General features: G+C 39.6%; 1 protein-coding gene across 1 annotated transcript in view; it reads right to left on the reverse strand.

Moving 5' to 3' along the window:
- The window catches only part of LOC118855500 (solute carrier family 5 member 4-like), a 55,153-nt gene extending 40,490 nt beyond the window's left edge, over positions 1 to 14,663 (reverse strand). Inside the window, exons 1-4 of the mRNA XM_036765608.1 lie at positions 14,525 to 14,663; positions 5,001 to 5,007; positions 1,149 to 1,209; positions 327 to 431 (exon numbers count right to left, since the gene is read on the reverse strand). Of these exons, the coding sequence (XP_036621503.1) occupies positions 327 to 431; positions 1,149 to 1,209; positions 5,001 to 5,007; positions 14,525 to 14,663 (312 nt within the window). The remainder of the gene's footprint in view (positions 1 to 326; positions 432 to 1,148; positions 1,210 to 5,000; positions 5,008 to 14,524) is intronic.
- Between the last annotated feature and the right edge of the window lie 7,611 nt (positions 14,664 to 22,274).

The following is a 22,274-nucleotide window of genomic DNA, read 5'->3' on the forward strand; positions in this document are numbered from 1 at the left end:
GATTGGAAGCTGACGCCGTCCACCTAGAACAGTCTAGAAGTGATCAGATGTCAGCATTTTCATGTGAGTTAAGGTCCAGAGGGAGGTTTATGAGAGTAGATCAGAGTTTGGGGTGTGGGTAGGTGCATAGATGACTCAGAATTCTGGGATGTCAGAGATCTCTAACCTATTCCAGACTTGACCAAGAATTCCTGCTCCAATATTGCTATCAAGTTGTTCTTTCAGCTTCTTCTTGGAGACTGCCAGTATTGGGGTTGGGAGAAGCTCACTACTTTCCAAGACAGACTGTCCCACTTCCTGTTCAGTGTCTCAGATGCATCACCTACATTTGTCTCAATGACGGAAACACCAATTCCTGAAGCTGCGCCAGTCCCAGCCTGGCCCACAAAATTGGTACTGCCAACGTTGCTGGCAAAGAGAGAGGCACTGATCTGGAAACCAGAGGAAGAACATGCTGACATCAGACCGTGAAACCATCAGAGACTTTTATAGGAATGTAAGATCATGGACATGAGAATGGAAGAGACCTTTGGAAATATCTAATCCAATTGCCTCATTTTGAAGAGAAGGAAACTGAGGCCCAGAGGGGAGAGCTCCTGCACTAGGTCACACAGCTAGACAGTAGCAGAGGGGGGATTCAAACTCACTTTTTCTTGGGATTGTTAATGGTACTTGGTCACTTGGCTCCCTCCCCTCTACCATAAGAACAGGTTGCTGCTCCTTTCCACCCTGGCCATTCTGCTACCTGTCACTGGTTCTTGTTCTACTAAGCTAATGTATGACTCTTATTTTAATTTGTCTTTCTATTGAATAATAATGGGGGCTGAAAAATCCTAGACCAAGAAATAACACTGAGGAAGGGGCAGAGGAGGAGATTGGAACCCAAAGCCTCACTGAACCTCTCTCTCAAGCACATAGCCCTTTCCTAACTTTTATTCCTCTTCTGATTTCTGGGCAAAGTCCCAGGGCTCCTTTCCCTAAAGAGAAATGGGTCAAGCTCTGGATGAGGTCCAAAGGGAAGCCCAGCCTATCTCCTCTTGACTTTATTTCCGAACTGAGCTGGTCCTCACTGAGTAAGGGGCTTGGGAGAGGGTATAGAAAGCCACTGTTCAATTCAATAACAAGGGGATGGAGAGGGACATACTCACTGGCCACCACACCACGTCCCTGCCAGCCAGGAAGAAGCCTCCCACTGTCCCTCGATTGGTCCTCAGCACGGCCTGGGTAGAAAGGATCAAACAGGACACAAGATATCAGAGCTGAAGACACAGCAGAGCCAGCACACACACTACTAATAGGTGAAAGAAGCAAAGGGTGATTCTTCTCACCATCATGCGGTCATATTGTGCTATGAACAAATCTCAGTATTTGTTGTTTCGTCAATTAGTCCTGTCTGACCCTTCATGGTCTTCTTTAGAGTTTTGTTGGCAAAGATACTGGAGCAGTTTACCATTTCCTTTTCCAGCTCATTTTACAGATAAGGAAACTGAGGAAAATAGGTTTAAGTGACTTGCCCAAGGTCATACAGTTATTAAGTGTTTGTGATCAGATTTGAACACAGGTCCTTCCAATTCAAGGACATGTACTCTATCCCTGTATGGCTTCATTAAAAAACATAGAATCCCTGAATCTTAAGACTCAGAAGGAGTCATCCAGTCGAGCTTCCTTTCCCAACTCTGGTCCCCTTTCTCTTCGAACAGGTTTGAATTATTTGTGTTGTTTTTTAAATATAAATTTATTTTTTATTTTTAGTTTACAACACTCAGTTCCACAAGTCTTAGGATTCCAAATTTTCTCTCCCTCCCCCTCCTCCCCCCTCCCCCCAAGATGGTATATAATCCAATGTAGGTTCTATGTATACCTTCACATTGAACTTATTTACGTAGTAGTCCAGTTGTAAAGAAGAATTATAACCAATGGAATGAATCATGAGAAAGGAGAAATGAAACCAAAAAAGAAGGAAAAAAGAGAGCAAAGTTTGCCTCAATCTGCATTCAGACTCCATGTTTTTTTCTCTGAATGTGCATAGCTTTTTCCATCATGAGTCTTTTGGAGCTGTCTTTGAACCTTGCGCTGATGAGAGGAGTCAAGTCTATCAAAGTTAGTCCTTAGAGATACCATGTGTCTGTAATCATGTATAATGTTCTCCTGGTTCTGCTCCCCTCACTCAGCATCAGTTCATATAAATCATTCCAGGTTATAATGAAGTCTATTTGCTCCTCATTCCTTGTAGCACAATAATATTCCTTTACATTCATATACCACAGTTTGTTTAGCCATTCCTCAATTGATCGGCAACCCCTTGATTTCCAATGCTTTGCCACCAGAAAAAGAGCTGCTATAAATATTTTTGTACATACTGGTCCATTTCCCACCTGTGTGATCTCTTTGGGATACAGCCCCAGAAATGGTATTGCTGAGTCAAAGGGTATGCACATTTTTATAGCACTTTGGGCATAGTTCCAAACTGCTCTGCAGAATGACTGGATCAGTTCACAACTCCACCAACATTGTAACGATGTTCCAATTTTCCCACATCCTCTCCAGCATTTATCATTTTCCTGTTATGTCATGTTAGCCAATCTGACAGGAGAGGTGTGGTACCTGGGAGTTGTTTTGATTTGCATTTCTCTAATCAATAGTGATTTGTAGCATTTTTTTAATGACTGTAGATATCTTTAATTTCTTCCTCTGAAAACTGCCTGTTCATATCCTTTGACCATTTCTCAATTGGGGAATGACTCGTATTCCTATAAATTTGGCTCAGTTTCCTGTATATTTTAGATATGAGGCCTTTATCAGAGACACTGGTTGTAAAGATTTTCTCCCAATTTTCTGCTTCCCTCCTAATCTTTGTTGCATTGACTTTTTTAATACAAAAATATTTCAGTTTAACATAATCAAAATTATCCATTTTGCATTTTTTAATGCTCTCTATCTCTTGTTGGCACATGAATTCTTCCCTTTCCCATAAATCTGACAGGTAAATTATTCCTTGCTCTCCCAAATTGCTTATAGTATCAGTCCTTATTCCTGAATCATGAACCCATTTTGCCTTTATTTTGGTATACGGTGTAAGATACTGATCTATGCCCAGTTTCTGCCCTACCATTTTCCAATTTTCCCAACAGTTTTTGTGAAGTAGTGAGTTCTTAGCCCAGAAGCTGGATTCTTTAGGTTTATCAAAGAGTAGATCGCTATACTCATTGACTACTGTGTCTCGTGTACCTAACCTATTCCACTGATCCACCACTCTGTTTCTTAGCCAGTACCAAGCAGTTTTAATAACTGCTGCTTTATAGTACAGTTTAATATCTGGTATGGCTAGACCACCTTCCCTAGCATTTCTTTTCATTAATTCCCTTGATGTTCTGGACCTCTTGTTCTTCCAGGTGAATTTTCTTATTATTTTATCCAGCTCTGTAAAATAATTTTTTGGTAGTTTCATTGGTATGACACTGAACAAGTAAATTAATTTAATTAAAATTGTCATTTTTATTATATTAACTTGGCCCAACCATGAGCAACTGATGTTTTTCCATTTATTTAAATCTGACTTTATTTTTATGAAAAGTGTTTCATAACTACATTCATATAGGCCCTGGGTTTGTCTTGGCAGGTAGACTTCCAAATTTTTTATAGTATCTTCAGTAACTTTAAGTGGAATTTCTATTTCTATCTCTTGTTGTTGGGATGTGTTAGTAAGATATAAGAATGTGAAGGATTTATGTGGGTTTATTTTATATCCTGCAACTTTGCTAAAGTTTTTTTATTATTTCAAGTAGTTTTTTACTTGATTCTATAGTATTCTCTAAGTAAATCATCATATCATCTGCAAAGAGTGATAACTTAGCTTCTTCTTTGCCTATTCTAATTCCTTCAATTTATTTTTCTTCTCTTGTTGCTACACTTAACATTTCTAGTACCAAATTGAATGCGTCTAGCTTATCCACATTACATATAATGCTTGCTGATGGTTTTAGGTAGATGCTACTTATAATTTTAAGGAAGACACCATTTATTCCTATGCTTTCTACTGTTTTTAATAGGAATGGATGTTGTTTTCTGTCAAAAGCTTTTTCTATATCTATTGAGATAATCATACAGTTTCTGATGGATTTGCTGTTGATATGGTCAATTATGCTGATAGTTTTCCTAATATTGAATGAGCTTTGCATTCCTGGAATAAATCCTACCTGTTCAAAGTGTATTATTCTCATGATAAGTTTCTGCAATTTTATCCTAATATTTTATTTAAAATGTTTGCATCAATGTTCATTAGGGAAATTGGTCTATAATTTTCTTTCTCTGTTTTGACTCTTCCTGGTTTAGGTATTAGTACCATATTCGTGTCATAGAAATAATTTGGTAGAATTCCTTCTTCACCTACTGTCCAAATAGTCTATAAAGTATGGGAATTAATTGTTCTTTAAATGTTTGATAGAATTCACATGTACAACCATCTGGCCCTGGAGATATTTTCCTAGGGAGTTCATTGATGGCTTGCTCAATTTCTTTTTCTGATATGGGGTTATTTGGGCATTTTACTTCCTCTTTTGTTAACCTGGGCAACTTATATTTTTGTAAATATTCAGCCATTTCCTTCAGATTGTCACATTTATGGACATACAATCGGGCAAAATAATTGCTAATTATTGTTTTAATTTCCTATTCATTGGAGTTGAATTCACCCTTTTTCATTTTTGATACTGGTAATTTGGTTTTCTTCTTTCTTTTTTAAATCAAATTGAACAAAAGTTTATCAATTTTATTGGTTATTTTTTTTCATAAAACCAGCTCTTGGTTTTATTTATTAGTTCAATAGTTTTTTGATTTCAATTTTATTAATCTCTTCTTTGGATTTCAGTATTTCTAGTTTGGTATTTAATTGAGGGTTTTCAATGTATTCTTCTTCTAGCTTTTGAAGTTGCATGTCCAATTCACTGATCTCCTTTTCATCTATTTTATTCATGTAAGCATTTATAGATATAAAACTTCACTTAAGAACTGTTTTTGCTGCATCCCATAAGTTTTTGGTATGTTGTCTCATTACTGTCATTCTCTTGAGTGAAGTTATTAATTGCTTCTATGATTTGTCATTTGACCCATTCTTTAGGATTAGATTATATAGTTTCCAATTAATTTTTGTATATATTTCCATTTTCCTTTATTACAAATAAGTTTAATTGCATCATGATCTGAAAAGAATGCATTGACTATTTCTGCCTTTCTGCGCTGGATTATGAGGTTTTTATGCCCTAGTACATGGTCGGTTTTTGCGTATGTACCATGTACCACTAAGAAAAAGGTATATTCCTTTTTATCCCCATTCAGTTAAGAGTTCTAACATATCTACCTTTTCTAAAATCCTATTCACCTCCTTAACTGTTTTCTTGTTTATTTTGAGGTCAGATTTATCAAGTTCGGAGAGGGGGAGGTTGAGGTCCCTCACTAGTATAGTTTTACTGTCTATTTCTTCCTGTAACTCCCTTAACTTCTCCTCTAAGAATTTGTATGCTATACCACTTGGTGCATATATGTTAAGTAATAATATTACTTCATTGTTTATGGTGCCATTTAGCAGGATATAGTGTCCTTCCTTATCTCCTTTAATTAGATCTATCTTTGCTCTTGCTTTGTCTGAGATTAGGATTGCTACCCCTGCTTTTTTTTACTTTAGCTGAAGCATAATATTTTCTATACCAGCCTTTTACCTTTACCCTGTGTGTATCCCCCTGTTTCAAATGTGTTTCTTCTGAACAACATATTGTAAGATTGTGGTTTTTAATACATTCTGCTATCTGCCTCCATTTTATGGAAGAGTTTATCTCATTCACATTCATAGTTATGATTACTATATTTTTCTCCATCCTATTTCCCCCCTTTTTATGCTTTTATTTCTCTCTTCTCCCATAGCTCCAACAAACTCCTGTCTTGGGCTGCAAGGCCTGGGGATTGCTGCCATAGCTGGTATTTTGGGCCTGGACCTGTTCCTCCTCCTGCATTTTGTGCACCAGCAATCTCCCAGTATGGTGCACTGGCTGAGTTCTACTGCTGCTCCTGTTCTGGTGTTGTCTGGTGCCATTCTGCACACCCAGCACTCCTACCCCACTCAGTCTACTAGTGGCTTCTAACTCTCTCAAATCTGCTCAGATTTGCTTTTTTTAGAGGTATCTGACAATTTTTGAGAGAGGTCCAGTAGGCCCTTCATTTCACAGTGCCATCTTGGCTCTAAGTCTCTATTTGTGTTGTAAAAAGAGCAAAGCCCTTTGAGAAGCATTTTGTCTCTGACAGAAATTTGAATGACCAAATGCGAAGGTAAATTAAATAAAGAATGATTGCTGCTGGGGTTGTCAGGCAGACCTCTGACTTCTACCTGAGTGGCTCAGTCCTTATTAACTCTGGGATGAAATAGAAAGTCTTATGTTTGGCATTTGAAGCCCTACAAGACCTTTCCCATTTCCCCTGAAACTTTTCAGTCTAAGACTTTGTTCCTCTCCAGCTACACTAGCCTCCCAGCTTTTTCTCAGATAGAATCATCTAGCTCCCAGTTATGTACATTTTTTGGTTGTCCCCATCCCTGGATTTTTTCCTGTCCTTGCCTCCCCTATTACCTCCCCTGAACTCTCTCAAGACTCAGATATTATCTCTGCAAGGTCCTTCTTGAAATGAGAGCCTTCCCTCTGAGAGGACCTTCCTTTTATACAGTATTTATCTTTAATGGACTAGACATGGCAGGAAGTTCTTCGGAGGAATAGAGTCAGACACAACAGCAATGGTCACTTGCTAATGAAAACTTGTGCATCTCATGACCATCTCATTACCACACTGTCTTCTGCTTACCTAAATGCAATAAAATTTCATGAATACACCATCACAGCAAATATTGGCATTTAACAGACTATGTCATTGTAAGAAGCTACAGACAGGATGTGAGAGTGATGAAAGCTATTTGTGGTGCAGAGTGCTGGACCAATCATAGGTTCTTTCATTTCATAGGCTCTTTGTTGGCACTGAAGCAGTTTTCTCTTACTTTGCCCATGCTTAGATCTAGGTCACAGTCCTGGGTGGCAGTCCTGGGTGAGGAAAAGTTCTGGTTTGGCAGAGCTTGTGGCAGCAGTGGAGAGTAAATCCTCCTCACAGTTCCAAAGCAGAAAAGAGTGCTGGTGGTCACTCACTGACCAGAGCACAAGCCAGAAGAAGAGTAAACATTTCTCCTTTGATCATACTATCTTGGAAGAGCTTAATATTTACAGGACCCTAGAAGTATCAGTGAAAACAGCTGCAGAAAACCCATGAAGCTTGGGATAGTTTGCCTTCCACCCTGGAAGCAGAGTCCTACCTTAACAAAGAGCTAAAATTCAAGCAATTGGCTGATAAAATGAGCAAACCGTGGGAAAAAATCAGACTATACATCTTACTTTGGTGACAAGGAAGATGAAAACATACAACCAGAAGAAAATAAAGTCAAAGCTCCTATATCCAAGGCCTCTAAGAAAAATATAAATTGGTTGCAGGCCATGGAAGAGCTCAAAAAGAATTTTGAAAATCAAATAAGAGGCAGAGGAAAAATTGGAAAGAGAAATGAGTGATGCAAGAAAATAATGAAAAATGAGTCAACAAAGGATACCACAAAAAATGCTGAAGAAAATAATACCTTAAAAACTGGACTAACCCAAATGGAAAAAGAGGTCCAAAAAGCCAATAAGGAGAAGAATGCCTTTAAAAGCAGAATTGGTCATATGGAAAAGGAAATCCAAATGTTCACTGAAGAAGATAATTCCTTAAAAATTAGAATGGAGCAAATAGAAGCTAATGACTTTAGGAGAAATTAAGAAATTGTAAAACAAAACCAAAAGAATGAAAAAATAGAAGACAATGTGAAATATCTCATTGGAAAACAACTGGCCTGGATCCAAGAGAGAGAATTTTAAAATTACTAGACTACCAGAAAGCCATGATCAAAAAAAGAGCCTAGACATCATCTTTCACAAAATTATCAAGGAAAACTGCCCTGATGTTCTAAAACCAGAGCATGAAATAGAAATTGAAAGAATCCGCCAATCACCTCCTGAAAGAGATCCCCAAAGGAAAACTCCTAGAAATACTGTAGTGAAATTCCAGAGTTCCCAGGTCAAGGAGAAAATATTGCAAGAAGCCAGAAAGAAACAATTCAAGTAATGTGGAAACATAATGAGGATAATACAAGATTCTACATTACATCTACAATACATGTTCTACATTAAGGGATTGGAAGGATTGGAATATGAGATTCTGGAGGCCAAAGGAGCTAGGATTAAAACCAAGAATCACCAACCCAGCAAAACTAAGCACAAACCTTCGTGGGAAATGGACATTCAATGAAATAGAGGACTTTCAAGAATTTTTGATGAAAAAACCAGAGCTGAACAGAAAATTTGACTTTCAGATGCAAGAATCAAGAGAAGCATAAAAGGTAAACAAGAAAGAGAAATCAAAAAGGGAGTTATTAAAGTCGAAGTGTTTTCATTCCTAAATGGAAAGATGATATTTATAATTCATGAGACCTTTCTCAGTATTAGTGTATTGGAGAGATGCATGAATATAAAGGGATATCTAAAAAATAAAATTAAGAGGTGAGAGAGAGGAAAATACTAGGAGAAGGAGAAAGGGAGAGTTAGAATGGGGTAAATTTTCTCACATAAAAGAGGCAAGAAAAAGCTTCTTCATTGGAGAGGAAGCAGGGGGAGGTGAGAGGCAGTGAGTGAACCTTACTCTAATCGGATTTGGCTTAAGGAGGGAATAATATACACACTCAACTGGGTATGAAAATATATCTTACCCTACAGGAAAGCAAGAGGGAAGGGGATAAGGGGGGGATGATAAAAAGGAGGGCAAATTGGAGGAGGGGATAATTAAAAGCAAACACTTTTGAGGAGGGACTGGGTCAAAGGAGAGAATAGAAGAAATGGGAATGGGATAGGATGGAGGGAAATACAGTTAGTCTTTCACAACATAACCATTACAGAAGGGTTTTACACGACTTCACCTGTATAGCCTATATTGAATTGCTTTCCTTCTCAATGGGGGTGGGTGGGAAGGGAGGAAAGGAAAGAATGTAGAACCCAAAGTTTTAAAAACAAATGTTAAAAATTGTTTTCACATGCAACTAGGAAATAAGATATACAGGCAATGGGGCATAGAAATCTATCTCACCCTACAGGAAAATAGAAGGGAAGGGGCTAAGAGAAGGGGGAGTGATAGAAGAGAGGGTAAATTGGGGGAAGGGGTAATCTGAATGTAAGTTGGGGTGGGGGAGGGGGAAATGGGGAGAAATTTGGAATTCAAAATCATGTGGAAATGAATGTTGAAAACCAAAAATAAATTAATAGGCATAATAAAAAATAATTATATTTCAAAAGGAAGAAAAGAAATGTTGAGCAGATAGAATTCAGAAAAACCTGGAAAGGCTTGAATGAACTGATGCTGAATGAAGTGAGCAGAACCAGGAGAACGTTGTATATGGTAACAGCCACAATGTGCGATGACTAACTTTGATATACTCTTCTCTTCTTAGCAATGCAAGGGTCCAAGACAAAGCCAAAGGACTCATAATGGGAAATGAAGTCCACATTCAGAAAAAGAACTATGGAGTCTGAATGCAGATTAAAGCATATTATTTGCTGTCTCTCTCTCTCTCTCTCTCTCTCTCTCTCTCTCTCTCTCTCCCTCATTTCTTTTTTCTCCTGGTTTTGCTCATTGATTCTAATTCTTCTTTACAACATGACTAATATGAATGTATATGTAGAGCCTATATCAAATTACACACCATCTCAGGGTGAGGGGAGGGGAGAGACGAGGAGAAAATTTGGAACTCAAAATTGTGTGGAAGTGAATATGAAAACCAAGTAAACCAGGGGGAAAAGATGTGAAGGAACTAAATTCAATAGTATCAGACCTTAAACCATATTACAAGATAAGAGCAGTGGTAAAGTGTAAAATGGATAATTTTGATTATTTTAAATTAAAATTTTCCTCTATAAATAAAACCTACATAGCCCAGAAGAGAGGGAATACAGATAATTGGAGGAAAAAATTCTTATAGACAGTCTCTCAGAGAGAATGTGACTGGGCCACAATATTGTTGTGGTGTAGGAATGATGATCTGGTTGCATGTAGAAAAATATGGAAAGACTTGGACTTATGAAGGAAGATGCTATCCACTTTCAGAGAAACAGATCACAGGTGTAATAAGCATAACATGGTCATATATATACATATACATATATGTACATATACACATGTATATGTATGTATGTTGTAAGTATAAGTGTATATACTTGTATATGCATATGGATATCCATGTATATGTATGTATGTGTATATAAGTGTATATATGTATATATGCATATGGATATCTATGTATATGTTTGTATGCATGTATGTCTATTTGTGTATGTATACACATATATACATATGTAGGTATGTGTGTATTTCTATATATAATGTGTGTGTACATATATACATATATATACAGTGTGTGTATATATATACATATACAGTGTGTGTATATATATACATATATATACACATATACACAAACAAACATATTTGTGCTTAGTTATTGCCTTCTTGGGGGAGGGGAAGGGGAAAAAATAAAGTAAAAAGTGCACAGCAGAGGGCAAAAGAAAACCTATAAGCAAGCAAAGAAAATGTGGACAACTTTTAAAATGATGTGTAAGATTTATTATGTAGATTTCCTTGAAATGGAAATTTATTGCTTTATAATGAATCCTCTCTTACATTCTTCTGTGTACATAGCAATGGTTTTTTTTCTTCTCTTATTTTGTATTTAAGTTTAAAATAAATTGAAAAACTTAAAAAATGATGATAATAAATCAAATACAAGACTGAAGAAAAGTATAAAAAGGTAAACAGGAAAGAGAAATCAACAGATTTGATAAGATTAAACTGTTTACATTCCTGTGTGGGAAAATGAATCTTCTAACTCCTAAAATCTTTTTCCTCATTGAGACTGTTAGAAGGAGTATACGTAGATAGAGGACATGAGTGTGACCTGAATATCATGGGATAATTACCTTAAAAAGATAAAGGGATGAGAAAGAGGAATGCAGTGGCAGAACAAGAAAGGGAGAGGTAGAATGGGGTAAATTATCTCACATGAAAGAGGCACAAAGGAGCTTTTACAGGGGAAGGGAAGATGGAGAAAGTGAGAGGGGAGCATGTATGCCTTACTCTAATGGGAATTGGCTTGAAGAAAAAGTAACATACACACTCAGTTGAGTATAGAAATACATCTTACCCTACAGGAAAGTAGGCGTAGAAAGGGATAAGGGGGGCAGGAAGATTAGGGTAGGTAAAGTCAGAAGCAAAACACTTTTGAGAATGGACAGGATAAAAGAGAGTTGGATAAACAGGGGAAATAGGATGGAGAGAAATGCATACTAAATAATCAATGTGAAGGGCATTTTATAGATTTCTTGCTAAAGACCTTATTTCTCAAATATAGAGAAGTGAGTCAAATTTGTAGCAATAAGAACCATTTCTCAATTGATAAATTATCAAAGAATATAAACAGTTTTCAGACAAAGTAATCAAAGCTATTTATAGTCATGTGAAAAAATGTTCCAAATCACTATTGATTTGAGAAATGCAAATTAAAACAACTCTGAAGCTACTCCTCTCCACACACACCTATCAGATTGACTAATATGACAGAAAAGGAAAATGACAAATATTGGAGGAGATGTGGCAAAATTGAGACACTAATGCACTGTTGGTGACATGGTATACTGATACGAACACTCTGGAGAACAATTTGGAAGTATGCCCTTTGACCAAGCAATACAACTACTAGGTCTACATCCCAAAGAGATAAAAAAAAGGAAAAAGACCTATATGCATATAAATATTTACAGCAGCTCTTTTAGTGGTGGCAAAGAATTGGAAATGGAGGGGATGTCCATCAATTGGGGAATGGCTGAAAAAGTTGTATGTGATTGTGATGGAATAGTGTTGTGCTATGGGAAATGACGAGCAGGATGTTCTCAGAAAAACCTGGAAAGACTTACATGAGCTGATGCAAAGTAAAATGAGCAGAGCCAGGAGAACATTGTATACAGTAACAGCATCATTGTATGATGATCAACTGTGAATGACTTGGCTATTGTAAGTAATACAAGGCTCCAAGGCGATTCTAAAGGACTTGTGATGAAAAATGCTATCCACCCTCAGAAAAAGAACTCATGGAGTCTGAATGCAGATCAAGGCACACATTTCTTTAGTTTATTTTTCTGGGGGTTTTGTCTTATTTTCTTTCATAATATGACTAACAGGAACTATGTTTTGCATGACTGCACCTGTATAACCTATATCAAATTGCTTACCTTTTCAATGGGGAACAGAAAAAGGAAGGACAGAGAGAATTTGAATTGCAAAAAAATTAATCAACGTTAAAACTGTTTTACATGTAATTGGGGAAAAATAAAATATTATTTAAAAAAAAGAATTGAAAGAGAAGAAAAAGTAGCCAGAGCAGTCAAAGGGCCTGGATATAATGGAGAGGATGAGGAATAGATTTAGGAGGAGTGAAGGACAAAGAGAGATATGTTTACAGAAAGTGCTGGTCTTGCACAGAGGAATTTCAGAATTCTCCATTCAAAAAGTGGAACACTTTTGTAAGTTGTGATCACAACTGTGTGATTTTGGACAAATCACTTAACTTCCCTCAACCTCTGTTTCCTGATGTGTACAATGAGGTGGTGGAACTTTACAGGTCTCTAAGCCCTGTTCCAAGCCCTCCTTTATGATACTATGACAGTCTTGTGTAGAGTGGAGGAACAGGTCATGGGAATAGAGAAGGCTGGCCACCAGGTTGTCCAGGCTACTCAAAGGGCCATTAACATTCATGTTGAAGTCCCTAAGTAGAAGGGCAAAGATGACATGGAGAAGAAGACTTTGAGCCAGGTCCTGAATTTCTGGGGGCCAGTAGGTAACTGTTGCCCAGGCTTTGAATGGGAGGAGGGGACTTATTGTACAAACCCCAAAGAAGGATATAGCTGAGAGATGATGGCAGAGGAAGGGTCTGGGAGTGCTGAAAGGAAACAAGGAGTGTTTCCATTCCTTCTGGGAGCAGGAAAGAAGGTTCACCTAGCCCTGGAAAGAGTGACCAGGAATGCAGGGTCTCTTGGGGTGGGGAAAGGAAGGAGGAGGAGCCAGGTCTCTGTGAAGGCCAGAAGATAGAAGGAAGGCAGCAGGAAGAAGTCTGGGATCAAAGGGAGTTTGTGAGCAATAGAATTCGAGGGGGAGGAGACTAAACAGAAAGATGCAAGGGACTTGTGAAGGGGCATGCCTGAGACAGGTGGTGATGAGAGGATGGGAGGGGTTTCACCTGAGCACAGGCAGGTGAAGGGGGCGGTCTGTATCATGTGAATTAATGCAAGGTGGCTTAGGAGCTTGAGAGCCAGAGAATGAGGATGCAACACCTTTTGCCTGGAGATCCCACTCTCCAGGTATCTGTCTATGTTAGGGGTGGGTCAGTTCTGCTCTAATTTTAAAAGAGCATATGATTTGCAATTGGAAGACCTGGGTTCAAATCCCAGCTCTGATGCTTGTTGTTATTCTGGTCAAGTCACAACTCTTTAGGCCTCAGTTTCCTCATGTGTAAAATGAGGGTTTGTGGTAGATGACTGCTGAAGTCCCTTCATAAATCTCTGATCCCAGACAGTCATTCAATCTTCATTTAAACACCTCCAGTGAGACAGAACCCTTCACTTTCCGGGGTCAACCCAGCTCACTGGGAAGAGCATAGTTTCTCTTCTTCACTTTACAAATGAGGAAACTGAAGCCTGAAGGTGAAACTCAGATACCTCCCATTTCTATGAAGCTCGGTGATGTACAGAAGTCCTTCCCTGAAGACTGCAGGATAGGTGGTATAGAACTGAGATTCCAAGAGGGGAAGAGACTTATTCATGGTCCCACAGAGCTGCAATCAGAAAATTAGGCCCTTATATACATCTTTCCACCCCACCCTGCTGAACACTTTGAGACAAGACCATTTTTTCTTCTGTTTCTCCTCAGTGTTCTGGCATGTTGAATGCCTTGCCCTGTCCCCTGTTGAGGGAGGGGAGGACACAGCTGGCCAGCTGCCGCTGGAATAAATTGATGACATTGGCTCAGCTTCCCCACCTCCATTCCCACTTCCTAAAACTCCACTGTCAAAGAATAGACTCACTCGATATTAGAGCTGGAGGAGACTTTAGAATGGAGGATGTCCAAGCCTGATAACCTTAGAACATGGAATGTTACAGATAGGAGAGATATTAGGTCCTGAGATGTCAGAGGCAGAAGTCCATCCCTTTCATTTTACAGTAGGGTTAACCGAGGCCCAGAGGAAAGAAGGGGCTTGTCCCCCAGGTAATAAGCATTGTTGTAACTGAGAGAGCTCCAAATTCAGGCCCCTTGCCTCATTCCTGCTATGCCCCTTTCCCCCAACCAATTCCATGCCTTGCCCTGGGTCCCCCACGTATCCACAACCCCACAGCCAGGACCACCGCGAAGTAGATGACAATGACTGAGATGTCCGCAGCATTGTTGGTGCTGCCTGACGAGTGGGGTCGTGCGGGGGTTCCCGCCGAAACACTGGGGCTCACAGTGGCGTCCATGGTGGCAGCAGCGGCTTCTGTCCTCTCTTCGCCGGAGCAGGGTGGTCCTCACCGGCAGACAGATAGTCCCGTGCAGTCCCGCGGCTCGCTGCCTGCGGCTTTATGGCCCCTCTGTAATCCGTGTTAATGATTAGCCCAGGTCCCGTCCGCCGAGCGGAGGGCAGAGAAGGAGGGCAGAGCAGAGGAGGGCAGAATCCCTAGGGGCAATGGAAAAAAGGCAAGGCAAGGTAGGGTAGTACCAAGGTTGCGCACAGCGGGGCTTTCCCTGCTCAGGGGGAGAGGGTGTGAAGGAAGGGGGAAGCTTCCCCAGCTAGTGACCCATTAAAGGAAAGAAGTCTGTCTGAAGGGCTGCGGAGGGGGGAGGGGGAATGCTTCCCAGGAAAAAGGAGTGGTGGGAGGAATGGGAAGAGGGTAAACTAGGTAGCAAGGAGGATAGACTAGGTACCAAGGATTGATCCCTCCAGCCTCCTTCAGCTTCACTACCAGAGGAATTAAGTTGGGGGAGTGGGATGGGCATCAATGTTGGCAGAATTAAACTCTAACTTGAGCCCCCCGTGCTGACCAGTCAGAACTCTCCTGATCCTATGGCAGCTGGTGCCTCCCTGGACAAGAGGATGCCAAATTGAGCCTGATGAGCAGTCCTCACAATATGGCCTGGCCATTCTCCCCATGTTTTAACTCTGTGGGGTAGACCAAGGATCCCCTCCAAAACCTCCAGTCTCTGCTTAAAGGTCCCCAGGAAGGCCCTCCCACCTCCCTTGGGGGCAGCCTCTTCCTCTGTGGGACAGCGCTCATTGATGTCAGGAAGTTCTTCCTCAAATCAAGCCAAAATTGGCCTCTTTGCAACTTTAGCCCTTGGCTCCCTGTGTTGCCTCCCTGGGACCTGGCAGAGCAAAACTCATCCCTCCTCCCCATGGCAGTCTTTCAGATACTTGGACAGCTCCCATGAGTTTTCTCTTCTCCAGGCTATGCATTGCCTTTTCCTTCGGTCAGTCCTCTAAGGGTATGGTCTCAAGGGCCTTCATCATCCTTGCTGCCTCCTCTGACCATTTTCCTGCTTATCGGTGCACTTCTGGCAGCTCATTCTTCACATAGCCCTTTGCCTCTCCCTCCCCAATGACCACGTATATTGGATATTATCTTTATGTTTGCGTGTGTATATTTTCCCTCTAATTAAATGACATTATATAAAACACTTTGGAAATCTTACAGTGCACATAAATGCTGGCTATTAATAGTAAGGACAACAAGAACAGGAAGATCTGGGCTCACGGTCTTACTCTGATAAGCTGACTGTGTGACCCTGGGCAAGCCATTTAACCCTGTTTGCCTTGCTCATCTGTCAAGTGAACTGGAGTTGTAGTTTGGAGACTTTGAGTATCTTGGATGTGATGTCTATGAAAAACATGAACTTCAGGTTTGTAGCCGTCGATGAAATTGTGCATAGCATTTGGTGATAATGATAAATCCCTCAAAGTCCATGCCAGAAAGCAGTGCAAGAGAAAAGGAGGAGGAATGCCAGCCAGGGGAATGTCCATGTGCCCCGAGACTGTTAAAGTAAATGTGAAGGCCTGACAAGAATCCCAGACTTCTACTAAATTAAGCTCTGGAGACATCACTGCTTGGGCTAGACCCCAGGCAGCAGGATGAAACTGCTCTCATGAATCTAAGAAACAGGCACAGTTACCTAGGGTTGTAGGCTGGTCTTAAGTAAAACTGTTGTGAGTTCAGTTCGATAGATAGTTTTGGTTCTTTCTTTAGTTCCGATCAAACAAGATTGTTGTTGTTCAGTCCTGACTGATCCTTTGTGACTCCATTTGGAGTTTTCTTGGCAAAGATACTGGGGTAGTTTACCATATACTTCTTCAGTGAATCCAGTGGATCTATTTTGTCAGGGAATCAGAGGTTAAGTGACTTGGCCAGGGTCACACAGCTGGGAAGTGTATGAGGCTGGATTTGAACTCAGGTCTTCCTGATTCCAGGACCAGTTCTCCATCCACTGAGCAACTGGATGCTTCCAAAGCAAGATTACAACAGGACAAATCAAAAATACAAATATCCTATGGGCTAAAACTGCTTCAGTGCGAATGTCTGAGCATGAAAGCAAGCAAAGCACCAATAAAGTGGCCTGAAAACAGAAAGATTTTCATTGCACATCAGGAATATCTCATAACAAAAATAGAAACCTATATCAGTCACCATAGGCTAAGGCTCATACTGCATTTTTCCCAGTGGTACCCTTAGCTTCAAGAACACAACAACATATTGCCAGGTGGTGCAGGGCAACCATTAAAAATAACTCCATTTCTAATCTTAATCAGTTAAAGTAAGGAATGGAATTGAGGAATGACTAAAATCTGAAGAAGGGAAAGTTGGAGACCCTGAGATCATTGAAATTCTCCACTCAGTACAAATTCCAGAAATTATTACTAAGAATGAAACAGGATAAAAATAGCTCCAAAAGCTTCAATGATTTTGAAAAGGAAGTGGGCATGGATTATTAACAAGGCATTTCATTAGCTTACTCTCAGACACTACTGTCTCTCTTAAGAAAAGGCATGGCATGTCTATTACCAAAGAATGAGAACACCAGTGACCCCTACAAATATAGTCCAATTAAAGCTTTAGGTGCCTTGCAAAGGATCAGAGCCTAGCTTACCTTCTAGAAAAAAATCTACAAGAAAGGAATTTGGTAAAGAGCAAAAGATGTATGCCAAAAAAACTCCAGGGCTATAAAGGACAGCTTTTTATCTATCTAGTAATCATTGCACAAGCTACTCCAAAGTGCCATAACATACTTAATTGTATTTGTTGGTGATTGTAAAACTTTTGACTCAGTTCTGCACTCATTGCTCATTCATATATTTAAATATATAAAACAGACCCAAGGATCTTATATCCACACAGGAAACTATTTTACATTTAAAACATGTTGCCAACACAATAATGTCAAGAAAATTTATGTAAATAAAACATGGTATTTTTTTCAAGGTGCGATGGCAAGCAAAGTGGGACATTTTGCTGGTTTTTTTGGAGTGCTTCTCAGCACTAAGGCAATCAAGTGCCTTTGCTTGAGGCTTGTCTTTGATTGAATCAAGAGTCCTTGATTGGAAACAATACATATACTCTGAGGTTAGCATTTTTGCTTTGGGGGCTTACTCATTGGAAGAGCGTGTGATTGGGCAAGATGAGAGAGCCTGGGTAACCGTTAAGGAGCACCCCCCCAGCTTTGAAAACCGAGATGTTAGTGCTTCTCTCTCTGGTAACTACATATGTATTGCTATGGTCAGACAGTTAGAAGCCCTGTTTGCTGATTTGTGTTATTTGCTCTGTTTATATGATTTCTTCTTGTAATTTCTGTTTGTGTTTTCTCAGGGTGCTGACTTGTTCCCCTGAACTAAGTGAATGATATATGTATGTTTGATTAAAGTGAGATTGTAAACCCCTTTAAGTTGTTTTCCTTAGAAAAGCAGATCAAAGAACCTGTGCTAGCAGCCCTCCTGTGTGTTGGTGTTAATTGGCCTCACACCTCCACAGTAGCTGCAAGTGACATTGTTGTTACACAAGGAGACAGGTTTAAGCCCATTCTGTCTACCCTTAAACTATTAGCATCTCTCTGTTTTCTAAAAAAAAATTCTTTATTTCTAGTTTTCAACATTCAGTTCCACAAGCTTTTAAGTTTTAGATTTTCTCTCCCTCCCTCCCCTCTCCTCTCTCCAAGACAGCATGCAATCTGATATAGGCTCTACATATACCTTCACAGTAAATGTATTTTCACATACAGAAGAACTATAACCAATGGAATGAACCACAAGAAAGAAGAAACAAAACAAGATGGAGCAAATAGCATGCTTTGGTCTGCATTCAGACTCCATGGTTCTTTCTCTGGATGTATATAGCATTTTCCATCATGAGCCTTTTGGAGTTGTCATAGAATCTTGCATTGCTGAAAAGGGCTAAGTCTATCAAAGTTAGTCATCACACAATGTGGCTGTAACAATATTCTGGTTCTGCTCACCTCACTCAGCATCAGTTCATATAAGTCTTTCCAGGATTTCCTGAATTCTGCCTGCTCATCATTTCATATAGCATAATAGTATTCCATTACATTCATATGCCACAACATGTTCAGCCATTCCCCAATGGATAAGCATCCCCTCAATTTCCAACTCTTGGCTACCATAAAAAGAGCTGCTATAAATAGTTTTGTACATGTGGGTCCTTTTACCATTTTTATGATCTCTTTGGAATACAACTCTAGAAGTGGGTCAAAGAGTATGCACATTTTTCAGTCCTTTGGCCTTAGTTCCAAATTGCTCTCCAGAATGGTTGGATAAGTTCACAACTCCACCAATAATGCATTAGTGTTCCAATTTTCCCACATCTTCTACAGCATTTATAATTTCCCTGTTTTGTCACATTAGCCAATCTGATAGGTGTGATGTAGAACCTAAGAGTTCTTTTGATTTACATTTCTCTAATCAACAATGATTTAGAGAATTTTTTCATGTGACTATAGATAGCTTTAATTTCTTCCACAGAAACTCCCTGTTCATGTCTTTGACCATTTATCAATTGGGGAATGACTTGCATTCTTATAAATTTGACTCGCCTTCCCTAGCACTTCTTTCATTAATTCTTTTGACGTTGTGGACCTTTTGTTCTTGTAGTTGAATTTTGTTCTTATTTTTCTAGCTCTATAAAATATAACCTCTCTCTTAAGATGAATTAAATATAACTTCCTTAACCTGAAACAAAATGTTACATTAATTACTTGATGTCTATAAATGACATTTAATGATATGCAGCTACTGAGAAACATTAAACAGCTGAACTAGGGATAGAATAAAATAGAAAAACAACCCCTACCCTCAAGGAATTCACAGTCTAATCAAGGAGATGCCATGCAAACAACTCTGGACAAACAAGCTAAAAGCAGGATAAATTGGAGATGATCAACAGAGGGAGAGCACTGGGATTAAGGAGGCCTAGGGAAGACATTACAGAAAGTGGGATTTTAGATGAGACCAAAAATAAGCCAGGGAAGGCAAAAGAGACAGACAAGGGGGAGGGCATTCCAGGAATGGTGGACAGCCAGTAAAAATTCATTGAGCTGAGAGATGGAGTCTTAGGAACAGAAAGGAGGCCAGAGTCACTGGGTAATAGAATATGTAGAGCGATCTAAGATGTAAGAATGCTGGCTAGGTAGGAAGGTTATGAAGGGCTTTAAAAGACAACCAGGATTTTATATTTGAATATTTGATTCTGGAATCAGTTATAGGAAGGCACTGGAGTTGACTGAATAGAAGTGTGCCCTTGAAAATAATAGGGAAGAGAGAAAGAGAGGAGGGCTTGGGGGAAAACGATGAATTTAGTTTGAGAAATGTTGAGTTTAAACATCCAGTGTGAAATGGCAAAGACATAGCTGAAGATGGGAGACTGGAGGTCAGCAGAGAGGTTAGAGGGGTGTGATCATTGCTTCCTTTTCTAAGTATTCACCAGCCATCCCTTTAATGAGCTTTCTTAAAATTTTCCATGAACTGAGTCAGGTTCACTGAACTGTAATCGACAGATTTGATTCTGTTTCCTTTTTTGGAAATAGGGATATTTCTCTTCCAATCTCAGGCCATCTCTCCCATTTTCCATGACTTTTCTGGTTTGACTGAGGGATTAAGTGGTGTAGTGAATAGAATGCCAGACTGGGATTCAAATCCTGCCTCAGATGCTTCCTAGCATCTGGATGATTCACTGTACTTCCATATGCCTCAATTTCTTCATTTGTAAAATGGAGATGATAATAACCCATTTTCCAGGATTGTGAGGATCAGATTTGATATTTGTAAAAATCAGTTCACACATATTCAAATGCTGTACAAATTCTAATTATTATTATTAACAATATTATCATTACTGCCAGTTTCTCAACAATCATATTGACTAATTCTTTCAGAATCTGTGGATGTAGTTCATCTGGGCCAAGGGACATGAATTCCTCAGGGGCAGTTTGGAGATCATCTCCCTGTTGATTGGTTTTGTTCTGTCATTGTCAGCACAAAAGTTGCTCCCTTTTGCCCCTGCCCTCTCTACTGTCAGTTACCACCATCCCATCCACTGCAAGCAATGGTCCCATCCTTTTTTGAACCTTCTTTTTCACAATTTAGATTTAAAAGGCTTGTTGTTGTCCTTAGTCTGACCAGCTTCAGCTCAATCTGAGCATCAGCATTTCTGACATTCTTTTGGAGGTCCATGGCATAGCCTTATATACATCCTCTGTTAACTGATCTTGTTTTCATCTTCCATACAATTTGTTTTAAAATCTAAGTTCATTCATGAATCCCCAGTGCAACTTCATCAATGTCTTCAGACAAACCTCATTTTCCCTCCCCATGGAATTGTCCTTTGTGTCTTCAGAATTTCACCCTTGAACATCTCCCATCCTTCCTTGGATGACTTCTCATGAAGCACTTGATCCCATAGTCAATAGCTAATAAACATTTATCAAGTGTCTACTATGTGCCAGCACTGTGCTAAGTGCTTTGCAATTACTATCTCCTTTGATCCTCACAACAACCAGGCAAGGTAGGGGCTATTGTAATCTTCACTTAGCTGAGGAAATGGAGGAGAGGAAGTCTCCATCAGATCTTACCTCACTTTCCTCTGAAAAGGAAATCTGCTTACCCCAGATCCAAAGTGATCATCAAGCTCTGTCTAGATCGACTCTCCACTATGATGAATTCTAGAAGGGCTCAGTCGCTTTGCCCCAGAATTCCCATTATTTTCCCCCGACAAACCAGTTCTTCCCGGTCAGTGAGGATCACATCCAGAATGGAATTTTCCCCTTTTGTCTTCTCAATCTTTTTTTCTTTTTTTTTTAAATTTTATTATTTATATAATATTTTCGTTTTCAATATTGATTTCCACAAGATTTGGAGTTACAAATTTTCTCCCCATTTCTACTCTCCAACCCACTCCAAGATGGCATATATTCTGATTGCCCTGTCCCCCAGCCAGCCCTCCCTTCTGTCACCCCACTCCCCCCCCATATCCTTTCCCCTTACTTTCTTGTAGGGCAGGATAGATTTCTATGCCCCCTTCCCTATATCTTATTTCTCGGTTGCATGCAAAAACAACTTTTTCCTTTGACCATCTGATTTTAAGACTTTGACTTCCAAATTCTCTCCCCTCTTCCCTTCCCACCCACTCTCCCTAAGAAGGCAAGCAATTCAACATCGGCCACACATGTATCATTATGTAAAACACTTCCACAATACTCATGTTGTGAAAGATTATGTTTCCCTCCATCCTGTCCTATCCCCTTTATTCAGTTTTCTCCCTTGACCTTGTTGCTTTTCAAAAGTGTTTGCTTTTGATTACCTCCTCCCCTAACTGCCCTCCCTTCTATCATCTCCCCTTTTTTATCCCCTCCACCCTACTTTTCTGTGGGGTAAGATACCTAATTGAATGTGTATGTTATTCCCTACTTAAATCAAATCCAATGAGAGCAAGATTCATTCATTCCCCCTCACCTGCCCCCTCTTCCCTTCCAACAGAACTGCTTTTTCTTGCCATTTTTATGTGAGATAATTTACCCCATTCTATCTCTCCCTTTCT

The sequence above is a fragment of the Trichosurus vulpecula genome, chromosome 1 (genome assembly GCF_011100635.1).
Source record: "Trichosurus vulpecula isolate mTriVul1 chromosome 1, mTriVul1.pri, whole genome shotgun sequence".
NCBI lineage: Eukaryota > Metazoa > Chordata > Mammalia > Diprotodontia > Phalangeridae > Trichosurus > Trichosurus vulpecula.